The sequence below is a fragment of the Polypterus senegalus genome, chromosome 6 (genome assembly GCF_016835505.1).
Source record: "Polypterus senegalus isolate Bchr_013 chromosome 6, ASM1683550v1, whole genome shotgun sequence".
In the NCBI taxonomy this organism is placed as follows: Eukaryota; Metazoa; Chordata; class Cladistia; order Polypteriformes; family Polypteridae; genus Polypterus; species Polypterus senegalus.
The window spans coordinates 119,880,393-119,893,481 of record NC_053159.1 but is presented as its reverse complement, the minus strand read 5'-3'; the positions used below and the strand labels follow the sequence as shown (position 1 = coordinate 119,893,481).

The following is a 13,089-nucleotide window of genomic DNA, read 5'->3' as shown; positions in this document are numbered from 1 at the left end:
TGGTTGTAAGTAGGGTGTGTCTTGCAAGAATCTCATGTTCTATGTCATCGCGAGACGGTCATGGGTCAATCTCTTGGCACAAAGTCTCATGTTTAAGGTCCCCGCGAGACGCTCCGTGGCCAATCTCTTTAGTCTTGCGGGTCTTTTAAGTGTCTTCCGTGATCTTAACGTGAAGATCACGTCTCGTCACCCTACTGTTTCTCTCCAGGATTTTTTTTTTATAATAGAGAGATAACAAGCACACACATATTGTTGCCATTGTTAATAGGTTACCGAATCCACAGAAAAACCTAACCTCTGATTTTTAACTGTTTAGAAGTATCATGTGTTTGCATTATTCTTTTGCCAAAAATGTAAAATATTAGATCTAGAAAATCTACTCAGATTAATAGAACCTATTTTACACCTGTAGCACCCATTAGAAAATTTGACAGCAAAAATGCTTTAGGAAATTGCACACTGCTTTAAATTCTCTACCTGCTTTGTTGATACTTTGCTTACAGGCTTTTTAAAAAAACTTTTTTTAGCAGTTTAGCAGAACATTTGCTGCAAATAGTAAATACATCACTTAAAACAGGAATATTTCCAAAGGCACAGAAGACTGCTATTATTAAGCTCCTCGTAAAGAAGAGTAGGCTGGTTGCTTGTGTACTTAATAATATTAGAGCTATTTCAAATAATTCTTTAATAAATACGTTGTCTTCATAAGGACAATTTTAGACTCCAATTGCCACCTTCACAGTTTCATCAACATCATAGCACTGAGACAGCTCTTACAAAAGATTTAAATGACATTAGTTTGTACAAAGATTTGGGAAAATACCTGTTCTGGTGTTACTAGATATGAGTGCTGCCTTTGATATGGTCAACCACAAAACTCTTCTAGATATTCCTTCCCAATTTTAATCTGGTGATTCTTAGTAGATTTAGGTCATATTTAAAAGAAATTATTGTTCCGCAATTTTCAATTATCTGCCTGATTTCACATGCGTAATTCAACAAGGATCTATTTTAGTGTGATGTGTGATCCTTTTATCATTTTTTACATGCCTCCACTTGGTTGAACTTTATTTGAACATAAACTTCCATATCATAACTATGCAGACACCCAGATTTACTTGTCCATTTCTCCTACTGAGTTTAGTCAACTCAATGTGTGAACGCCTACAGCAAATGAACATCTGGATGCAGCAAATATCTTTCTTCGGCTAAACGGAGATAAAATAAAAATCGCACAATTTGGAAATAAACAGGAAAGAATTAAAGTTACTACCTAATTTGACTCCAGGGCATTAAAAACTAAAAATCAAATCACTAAAAATCAAGTCAGAATTTGGTGTATCTCTAGAGATCTCAGCTTTAGTACTCATAAAAAAAAACTAATTATTAATCAGAGGTTTGATGTCAAAATGCATTTGCCAGAACGCTAACTAAAACGAAGAAAAGGGAACATGTTACTCCAGAACTTGGATGTCTACACTGGCTTCTAGTTAGCTACTGGGTCAATTTCAATTTATAAAAGATGCTGCTTTTATTATGCAAGCCATTAAATGGCTTCGGCCTAACATAAATGTTACAGGGATGTTAGTTGACTATTCACCAAGTAGATTTCTTAGATCCTTAGGAACTGGATAACTAGTTTTTAGCCATAATGCTACCCATACATGGAATAATCTGCTTAAAGATGTTAGATATGCCCCATCACTTGATGCTTTTAAATCTTTTTGTGCCAATGGCTGATCCAGGTATTGTGCAACAATTTTTAAAATTCTTTGCACTAAACTGATACTGTATTATCTTTTTACTGTTTTGTATTTGCTTCATTTAATTGTATTTTATCCTTTTTATGAAAAGCTTTTTGAATTGACTATAGGTAGGAAATACAAATCAAAAGCAAAATAAGTTTAATTATATATGTGTCCCAAGTTAATGTGGCAATGTAATTTGTGTGTTTCCTTTTTCTCTACTGTTAGAAATATAGTCGATATAATTAAAATCGGGTATTATTTTGTACTGTATATACAATTGTTTTCTTGATACCGCAGCCAAAACTTAGATTTTTCTCTCTTTAATCTGTATGTAAGTTGATAATGTATCATAATAAAAATATATACACAAAAAAGTGCTTTGGGAATTTGTTAGCTTTAGTATATTATGAGAAGTGAATAGCACATTAAATTCTAAGGCCACTGATTCCTGCTTTACACCCAGGGCTATAATGAATGACTGTTTAAAAAAATAGAAAATAAAACTTCAATAATGGAGCTTTGTTGTATTTTTCAGTGAAATACACTATAGTGCAAGTAAACAAGAGTGCTAGCAAGAATGGGTACATGTCCCCTGTAATGGACAAGAGCTCTGTTATGAGTTAATTCCTGCTTTCTGTCCGATTGCCTGATGCTGTCAGGAAAGGTTCTTTGCTACCAGCAATCCTAACTGGAGTGAGTTCAAAAAATGGATGAATTGAAAGACGGTAAAACTATTTTTAACATATAGCTGAAATTAGTCATAATTTTTCCATTACTAACCTTTCAACCTAGTTATGCTGTACACGTTATTACACTGGGTTTTTACAGGAAGCAATATACCATCTGCTGTTCACTTGTGGAACTTCAAGGACTCTCAAAATGACAGGGCACTTATGGCACAGAAGCACCTCAAAGTCAGGCGCAGATGAATTGCCACAACTCCATGTGAAAGTCCGATGAGCCCAACTGTGTGCGTGTATGTATGTGCAGCAATTCATTCATTTTTTTCATGATGTTACCACGCGACTACAGGATTGAGGACAAAGTCAGCTCTAACAGCATTACTTGATGGAAAATATTCTTTAACTAAAAAAATAAATGCCTTTTTAATAGTCTGCTTATATTTATTAATAATTCATGGCACATCAAAACAGTAAACTATTTCACTTCACTGTACTGTCAATGATCAACACTTGTTTTTCTTATGACTATCACTTGAAATTTGTTAAGATACTGATTAGCAAATGTAACTGTTGGGTCAGACCAGCTGAAATACACCTTTATACTACTTGTGAGAAGGGGAACAAGATATATCTGCTTAACTGAAATATCCACATATTTGCAGGAAATTGAGGGAGGATCTATTTAATTTCACAGGTGAGGCTATATAAACAAATAAAAAATGTAAGCATATCAACATGCCTTGCAATGCTTCCTTGGATAGGCTCCACCCCACCACAACACTGTTCAGGATAAGCAGTCTTAGAAAACTGTATGAGCAAGAATCAAGTCAGCTTGACAGTTTTGGGAATCTAAGTTTCAATTCTTAAATTCCTTTAACATATATTTTATCAAGTGCTACCAATCAAGTTATTAAGCCTGGACAACTCACCTACTCAGTTAATCTCTTTACCAGAAAAGAGTTAGTGTCAATTAAGGTTAACTATCCTCATGCTCAAAATTATAGCAGACTCCCATTATATAATTATTAATAAAACTGGAACAAACAAGACAACAAACAAATTTCTAGCACTAGTGTTAAAATGGTTTAATTTAACAGATCTTTTTGAAATGTATGCCATTTACAACACTATAACACAGACTACTTTGACCCTCTGTGTCTTCCATACATATTTCTGTATATTCTCAGCCACATCAGACTTGTCTGCAAAATCTAGAGTGCCCAACATAACAAATTTCTACTATCCAGGTAGACACAGAACATTTACTATTTAGGGGTTTTGTATTTCTCAACAAAAAAAAAAAACAAAAACAAAAGCGGAACTATAGTGTCACTAATCATATGTTTTTATAATAGTAGTTGCAAAGTATTCAAGAAAATGTTACTGTATATCACATACTATGTGGATATAGACAAAGTATACACCCTGCACCATTTTTTTTTTTTAATTGATTTTACCTCCCACTGCCACCTTCTGCCAATTACCAGTCCCCTGACATTACATCCCCTATTACATCAACTTCTTCCACCAAATCAACTAGATGACCAGTGATGTGTCCACCTCTGACCATCAGTATGGGCTGTTCATAATTGAAGACTAACTAAGGAGGCATATGAGGAAGCTACATACAGGAAAAGTTACAGGACCAGATGGAGTCAGTCCTTCAGTTCTTAAGGCCTGTACTGACCAACTTTGTGGTACCCTCGGTCCCTGGTCCAGTCTGTCCCTAAGGCTCCAGAAAATACTGCTGCTTTGGACGAAACATCCTGTATTGTTCCTGTTCCAAAGGCAGGTGCCTCGTCACCGAATGACTAAAGACAAATGGTACTTATGTCTTACATCATGAAGACCTTTGAGAGGCTGGTCCTGGACTATGGGTAGTCTTGTAATAGACCACCTGGACACACTGCACCTGCCTAATGGACAAAGACACGAGAGGAGGATGCAATTATCTATCTTCTCTAAAAGACTGCTCACCTACACAAAGCTGGCAGAACTGTAAGAATTAGGTTTTTCAATTTCTCCAGTGCCTACAATACCATCCAGGCGTTCCTGCCAATGGTTAAGTTCAGATATATGAAATGGATGAGCCAGGATAATCAACTCTCTGTTAGACAGATTGCAGCTTTTGAAACTCAAGGACTATATTTCTGATATGGATTTCAGCAACATACTGTACACCTCCCAACTATAAAGATAACACCAGGTCATGTCACTTGCAGTAATTCTCAGATGACTCCGCACTTACTAGTTGTATTGATAGGGGGGATGAAAAAGAGCATATGAGTCAGGTGGAGAACTTTGTTTTCTTAGTGCAGAAAGAATTGATTGCAACTTAACATCAGCTAAGTTAAGGAACTGGTGATTGACTTTCAACACACCAAAGAGCCTCTATGCTCTAACACTATTCAGGGAGCGAGTACTGAGGTTTTGAACTACTACAAGTAATTAGGGGACCACATCAATGATAGGTTGACTGGTCTCAGAACACAAATGAACTATATAAGAAAGGGCAGAGCAAACTCTTTATGAGGCTGCATTCTTTTAATAAAAGTAGTGACATCGTTCATATCTTCTACAAATTTGTGATGGTGAGTGTGCTGTAGAATGCTGGGATGGTAATATCACTTTAAGACAGGCCCACCAAATCAAAATTTGAATTAAAAGGTTACCTAAGTTATGGGATGCACATTGTACCAAAGGAGAGAATTAAAATTAAAGTGAGTGTCATTATGCACAATGCTGCATATCCTCTCTCTGACACAATAAGACTGTGGACGTTCAACCAACAAATCATTCAGCAGAAGTGTGCCAAGAAACACTACTTGGGCTCCTTTATACCAGCAGCAATATGCCTACATAATGCCTCACTGTGATTAACAGCCAAGTCTGAAGTTGTTTCTTTTATGTCCTTCTAGTGTGTGTTCAGATCATAGTTTGAGTGTATATACACTATTTATCTATATTTATTAAGTTCCTATAAACAGCTTCTATAAACAGACAAATTGCCCCCGAAGGACAAATACATTTATTTACCTACTGTATCCATCTATCTGTAATATATGAAAAAAAAAACAAAAAACACTTTTTTATGAGATGACTAACGCAAAAAAGGCTTAAAATACAAGAAAGGCATTAAATGAATGATAAAATATTCACATTTGATCCGAATACCATAAGAATACATGGTTTAAAAAAAAAAAAAAAAATGGAGGTAAACATGCTAGAGTTAAGTAATTTCGATTGAGATGATGCTTTGGATTATGAACTACGCAACACAGAATAGTTGCAACCATGCATACAGGCAGGGTAGGTCAAAAGAATTTAATCTGCTTATTAGTGGACCAGGGAAATTCTACTTTAGAAACAGATGCAGTGAACCAGGAGAAACTCATTAGTAATCAAAATCCATTCTTCTGTTACTTAGCATTGTAACCCTCTCAAGCGGCCGGTGAACAAAAATAAATTTTAATAGCATGAGCCTAACAAAAAGGTACCTTAGTTCTACTTAAAATATTATTGAAAGCCAACGGAAAATGGTAAATTTGTACAGTAAAAACACATTGTAGGAAAAAAAGTTTAATGCTTCTACCAATGCAGAATAAGGTATAGTCTTTAATCTTTGGTAGTAGAAGGCAGTCACAATTAAATTGCAAGACAGAAGACATCTCAATTCATAAAACAATTTCAATTAATGGAAATTTTAAATGAGCTTACCTTGACCTCTATGAAGTCGGGTTTACCTAGGGAGACCAATTCAGAATATGCTTTTACTTCATCCACATTCCAAGACTTCACCAAAGTTAATCTGTATACCGTTCGTTGTTGCTGAGGAGACAGAAGGAGAATAGGAACAATTTCTGTGATTTGGGTCAGTCAGAAAATAAAAATACAATTACGAAAAAAATCTGAATTCTGAGTGTTCATAATAAATGTAATAATTTACCTCATGAGGTAGAAGTACATAACAAACAAGGACAGTTATATCAGATAATTGAAATATTAAAACGTGTGCTTCCATTTAAACTTTTAAAGTCTAAATATTATTGACTGCAATAGAAATGTGCCATCTCTCCCCCTGCTATATCTACATAGAGGGCTAGACCCCCAAGTAAAGGATCAAAAATAACATCACATTCATAAACATTGACTTTGAAATAGACTCAAATGATGATACTCTATATGCCTATGTTTGAAATTTGTCATTTTTAACCTTTTGGGAGTGGCTCAAAATATGAAAAATATACTCCGTATCAGCAAGCTCAAAGTAGCATAAAGAATAAAAACAATTCCAAATGTCTATATTACCAATCCCCCTTTTTATGTCAATGTATTGTGAAAAATGAAAAAAAAATGCAAACACTTATTATATTCCATTAGGAGATGAACCCTGGGGGTCGGCTGATGTGGACATGAAGTCCTTCTTATTTTTGCGTAAGACACATATTGGTTTACTCTTTATTATGAGACTAGCAAAATACCCGAACTTCGCAGCGGCGAAGTACTGCCTTAAAATTTTTATTAAGAAGAAAATTAAATCTTTTTAAACTGAAGGAAAATATACCAATAATTATTTGTTAAGGATCTCTTTGTATACCACATTGTGAGTTTGGCCCTCCGGTTGTAATATGACCAAGCTGTGCGCGGAGCTTACTCTTGAGCATGCAACGTACAGTTGGCCATGTGAACAGTAATCTTGTCTCAAATCTCACAGCTTGGATTGCTGCTGTCATAATCGGTTTGAGTTTCATGGTTTGTTTCAATTCCGACAGTATTTGTAGGACTTGTGTTGAAGAGACATTCGGCATCTGTCAAGCGTTGTAAGTATACAACCAGTTTCATCGATAACTTCATATCCAGCTTTTGAGAGTTTAAACATTTATAAACATCAAATTGTCCACTACTGAAATCGTCACCTGTGAATCTAAGATGTTTAAGAGGCATTGGCGGTTGTCGAAAGGTGTAAAATATTTGGCCATTTCGGTACACTTGAAAGCGACAACCAATTCAGCGGCAGCCATCAACTCACATGCAGATCCATAGTTGAAGGGCTTAAGCATTTCACTCTTATAGTGCTCCTGTGTAGTATAATTATCTCCTGTAGCGTCATCAGTCCACACCTTGAACCTGTCCCAGTCATTCAATACATAAGACACAATGTTCCTCCGGATATCAAGAGTGAGCCTGATATGGCCGTGCAATATGTAAAAAAGAGAACATGGACATGGAAACCACTCTAAGTGACAGTTCTTTGATCGATGGTGATCACCTCGATAGACATGTTAATGGGGGTACGGTTGGAATGATAAAGGAAATGGGTACCTGAACAATGTAAAGTAAGTCTAAAATACCTACACAATAACTGCAATCGTATAAATGAACAATAAAACAGTGGAGAAGCTGTGGATTAAATAAAAAGGCTGTAGTTATCAGCAGGGAGACGTGAATCCCGTGGAGAAGCAAGGAAGGGAATGTAGAGACAGGAGCAACGGACGGCCTTATATAGGCAGGCAGCCAACAACGTGGGAGGCGTTGGGATGGGGGACCCAACGCCGCCCCACACAGTGACCGAGCTGCAGGCTATGGACGTATATATGTACGCACGTAGGATTCAGTTAGCGTTGGGAACCCGCGTACCAAATTTCTTGAAGATGGGCCCATAAGTAACAAAGACAGTTGAAAAGTTCAATATGGCGGCCGACAGTGGTGTCATACCATCGAAATAAGTATGTACATCGGTTTCGGTTAGCGCAGGGAAGCCGCCTACCAAATTTTGTGAAGATGGGGCCATAAATAAGAAAGTTCAACATGGCGGGCGCTGTTGACCGTTACGTGTAGAATTTCGAAATGAAACCTGCTTAACTTTTGTAAGTAAGCTGTAAGGAATCAGCCTGCCAAATTTCAGCCTTCTACCTACACGGGAAGTTGGAGAATTAATGATGAGTGAGTGAGTCAGTCAGTCAGTGAGGGCTTTGCCTTTTATTAGTGTAGATGTGTAATTTCCTGCACAAAATATGGTCCAAAATGTCCTAAAAGGATAATGGTTTTTCAAATCTACAGGGCCAAAAATAGGAGGGAACCCAAAACAGCTCGACATCTTGAAACCCTAGACAACAAAACTAGTTAAATGATATTAATATGTGGGAGTTTTCTCCTATCAATGATCCAGGAGGCACAGGACAACAACAACAATCTGAAGTGATTTAAAAGGGTTCATAAGTCATTTTTATGAACACAAAGAAAAACAGCACTCTGAAATAAATAGTACTAATAGTCCTGGCATTAAAAGACCCATTTGGAAAACTTAAACTATTAAATAAAACCAGTCTTTAAAAATAAACATTTTTTGGAATAAAACCTGCAATAATTAAATGTAAGGAAACTACATTATTGAACCTAAAAATTGTGAAATTGTACATCATAATAATATTAAATTAATTAGATTCATTTAATTATGTGTTATCTTTGACTCTAGCATGTCATTTAAAGCGCATATTACAAAGTTGTCCAAATCATGTTTCTTCCATCTTCAAAATGTTGGGAAATTAAGGTGCTTTCCAAATAAACAGGATTCTGAGAAATTAATTCATGCATTTATTTCTAGTAGGATTGACTACTGCAATGCAGTGATCACTGGATGTTCAAACTGTTTTTTATACAGCCTCCAGTTAATCCAAAATGCAACTCCAGTTCTTAAATCCTTACATTGGCTCCCAGTTAAGTTTAGGGTAGATTTCAAAATCCTCCTTTTAACATATAAAGCATTAAATGGCCAAGGTCCAGCTTACTTAGTCTGAACTTATCATGACTTACAAACAAGAACGCACATTAATATCTGAAGATGCCGGTCTTCTTAGGATTCCAAGGATTAATAAAATAGCAGTGGGAGGTAGAGCTTTTAGTTGCAGGGCCCCTAAACTATGGAATGGTCAGCCTGCTACTATAAGAGATGTCCTTTTGGTCTCCGCTTTTAAATTCCGGCTGAAGACTCACTACTTTAGTTTAGCATATCCTGACTAGAGCTGCTAATTAACTGTACAGAATGCATCTCTGTTGTTAGTCATTAGCACTAAAACATAAGTAACATGATAGTTACAATTTGTTACTAACCCTCACCTATTCTGTTTCTCTTCTCATTACTCAAATGTGGCACGGCCCACCAGCCAAGTTATTTTACCTGCCTAAGGTAAAGTCATCCCTGATGGAAGATTGCAGGAATCGTGGGGTAGAGGGGTCCTTTCATCGGATTGCCTGGCCAATGGCCAAATGGGGGAGGAAGTCTCCAGGACTCTAAACAAATCCAAATTATATTATGTGATATCATCTACTGTTAAATTCTGGTCCTTTCTTGTAAAATTTTTATGCTGTATTGAGGATTTGTTCTAATCTGTGTATTGTATTGTCCCCCTTCTTTTTGACACCCACTGCACAGCCAACCTCTTTTTGAACTGCCTTTCCCAATGTTTCTTCCATTTATTCCCTACAATGTTTTTTTATGGGAGTTTTTCCTTGTCTTCTTAGAGAGTCAAGGCCGGGGGGCTGTCAAGAGGCAAGGGCTGTTAAAGCCCATTGAGTCACTTCTTGTGTGATTTTGGGCTATACAAAAATAAATTGTATTATCATCTTCAGAATTTAATGTCTCATCATACTTTTCCATAATTAACATTTTATTTCATTTTTAGCACAAATGACAATCTATAATAGTAAGTTTTACTGAAGGAAATAAGACACTTTATTAACATTAACATATTAATGTGTGTGTATGTCTGTCTTTTTACCCTCTGAAGTAGTGGCACCCTGCCCATAGATTGCCCCTATGCTAGCTGGGACTGGCTATTGCTTATCCCTGGCCCTGTCCAGAAATGTGAATTACGAAAATGGTTGGATGGATGATACAAGATTTTATTTGTTTTTTTTTTTGTTTGTTTTATTCATTTTTTTAACGACACAGTAAGATTAGAAATACAGTAGTAATAAACAGATTTTTTTGCAGCTGAAGCTATAATCATGTCCAACCTATTGTCCCGAAGCTGCCTTGAATTACTGTTCAGCTTAGGTAGTGAGTCTGAATCACTTCTCATAATACAAATCTGCAAGTACATTAACTTATTTTTTTTATTATCTGCAGCAACATTAACAGTGAACACAAACAAATTTACAAATAACATTGCCAGATTAGTTTAAAAATAAATGACATGTACATAATGACATACATCACAAAAAAATAAAATGAGAGACAAAGATAAAAGAAAAACAGAGAAATCTTGATTCAACATCGAAGAGTATTTAATACAGATTTGATTGCTGAGCTAAAAGGAGCTTTAAGGAGAGAAGTGGGCAGTAAATGGTAAGTATTTGAATACTGAGAGATGAGCACAAGAGAGAGTTTGAATAATGAGAAGGTATGTTTAAGCCTTACATAATCAAAATACAAATACAGTGGAAAGTTGTTCAGCAAATTAGGTAACTAAGTGATCACAAAAAATAGCCCTATGAGAAAGTATTATTGTCTGGATGGGTGTCTAAACTCTGGTTACTTAACTTAAAGTAGATTTGGAAAAATGAGAAAAGTTTAAAAGTTAAATAGTGTAATTAAAATGTTTTAATATGTGACCTAGTGATGAATAAAGCAGGCTGAGAGAAGAAAAACACTATGATTTGGTGATTTTCTCTAAATTTCACTGGCCTTCAAAATAATTTGGACAAGCAATGTATCAGTGAGAAAAATGCCCTTGTGCAAAGGTTAACTATTCATATTAATGTAATATTTTAAGATCATATTTAAAAATGCTTTTGACAGTCATTCAATACAGAATGTGGTAATGTGGTAGCTCATTGTGCAGAGCAAAATAAACTTAGGTTTATTTTATATTCCACTGTCAAGACACATGCACTTCACAGAAGATCTTATGCAGTTGCCTCATGCAGAATAATCCTCTAGAGCAGGGTTTCTTAAACTACGGGATTCGGATGGTTTACAAAATGGATTACTGCAGGTTGAATAAGGAATCAATATTGCTCTGACGATCATCCTCGATTACCGCTCCACCAAAATTGTCCACAAATAAGCCAAGGTGGTCCTCTAATGCTCTGATCACCACCCATGACTCTTCAAGGGGAAGCTCTGATTTTTAGCCACAAGGTTCTAAGGCAGAAAACGCACTGACATTGTCTGGGCATTAAACAAGAAATGGATCTCAAATACACTAAAAAGGGCAAGATTGGGTTGTGATAAGAAAACATAGAAAACCATGCTTTAGAGCAGGGCTCTCCAACTCCTGTCCTGGAGAGCTAATGTGGCTGCAAGTTTTCATTCAAACTCTTTTCTTTTTGCTGGTAATTAAATATTTCCCTTTATTTTAACTGACTTTTCTTGAGACTCTGACCGCTGAATTGATTATTTTTTCCTTACACGGCTCCTAAACATAAATTTGATGTGAAGTGAGCCAACAGATGACCAACTAAGTTGAGGCCTCAAGCTCCAACCAACTTCACTTCATTCAGTTTCTTATTCTGAAGCCAGTTCTCAGTGCTAATTAACTCTTTCAGGGCTGATGTCAACTTTTGTCAAAATTAAGGAGTAGAGGACGGTTATCGGTTGTAAACTACAACAAAACTCGCCCTTACATTTTACAAACCGGATTCCAAAAAAGTTGGGACACTAAACAAATTGTGAATAAAAACTGAATGCAATGATGTGGAGATGGCAAATGTCCATATTTTATTTGTAATAGAATGTAGATGACAGATCAAACGTTTAATCCGAGTAAATGTATCATTTTAAAGGAAAAATATGTTGATTTAAAATTTCACGGTGTCAACAAATCCCAAAAAAGTTGGGACAAGTAGCAATAAGAGGCTGGAAAAAGTAAATTTGAGCATAACGAAGAGCTGGAAGACCAATTAACACTAATTCGGTCAATTGGCAACATAATCGGGTATAAAACGAGCTTCTCAGAGTGGCAGTGTCTCTCAGAAGCCAAGATGGGTAGAGGATCACCAATTCCAACAATATTGCGCAGAAAGATAGTGGAGCAATATCAGAAAGGTGTTACCCAGCGAAAAATTGCAAAGACTTTGCATCTATCATCAACTGTGCATAACATCATCTGAAGATTCAGAGAATCTGGAACAATCTCTGTGCGTAAGGGTCAAGGCCGTAAAACCATACTGGATGCCCGTGATCTCCGGGCCCTTAAACGACACTGCACCACAACCAGGAATGCTACTGTAAAGGAAATCACAGAAACCATTGTCAGAGAACACAATCCACCGTGCCATCCGCCGTTGAAAGCTGAAACTCTACAGTGCAAAGAAGAAGCCATTTCTAAGCAAGATCCACAAGTTCAGGCGTTTTCACTGGGCCAGGGATCATTTAAAATGGAGTGTGGCAAAATGGAAGACTGTTCTGTGGTCAGACGAGTCACGATTCAAAGTTCTTTTGGAAATCTGGGACGCCATGTCATCCGGACCAAAGAGGACAAGGACAACCCAAGTTGTTATCAACGCTCAGTTCAGAAGCCTGCATCTCTGATGGTATGGGGTTGCATGAGTGCGTGTGGCATGGGCAGCTTGCATGTCTGGAAAGGCACCATCAATGCAGAAAAATATATTCAGGTTCTAGAACAACATATGCTCCCATCCAGACGTCATCTCTT

General features: G+C 36.5%; 1 protein-coding gene across 1 annotated transcript in view; it reads right to left on the bottom strand.

Annotated features, from left to right (window-relative positions):
- Positions 1–13,089, bottom strand: part of tyw1 (tRNA-yW synthesizing protein 1 homolog (S. cerevisiae)) — a 225,977-nt gene that overhangs the window by 59,048 nt on the left and 153,840 nt on the right. The window contains exon 14 of the mRNA XM_039756991.1: positions 6,149–6,259. Coding sequence (XP_039612925.1) covers positions 6,149–6,259 — 111 coding nt within the window. The remainder of the gene's footprint in view (positions 1–6,148; positions 6,260–13,089) is intronic.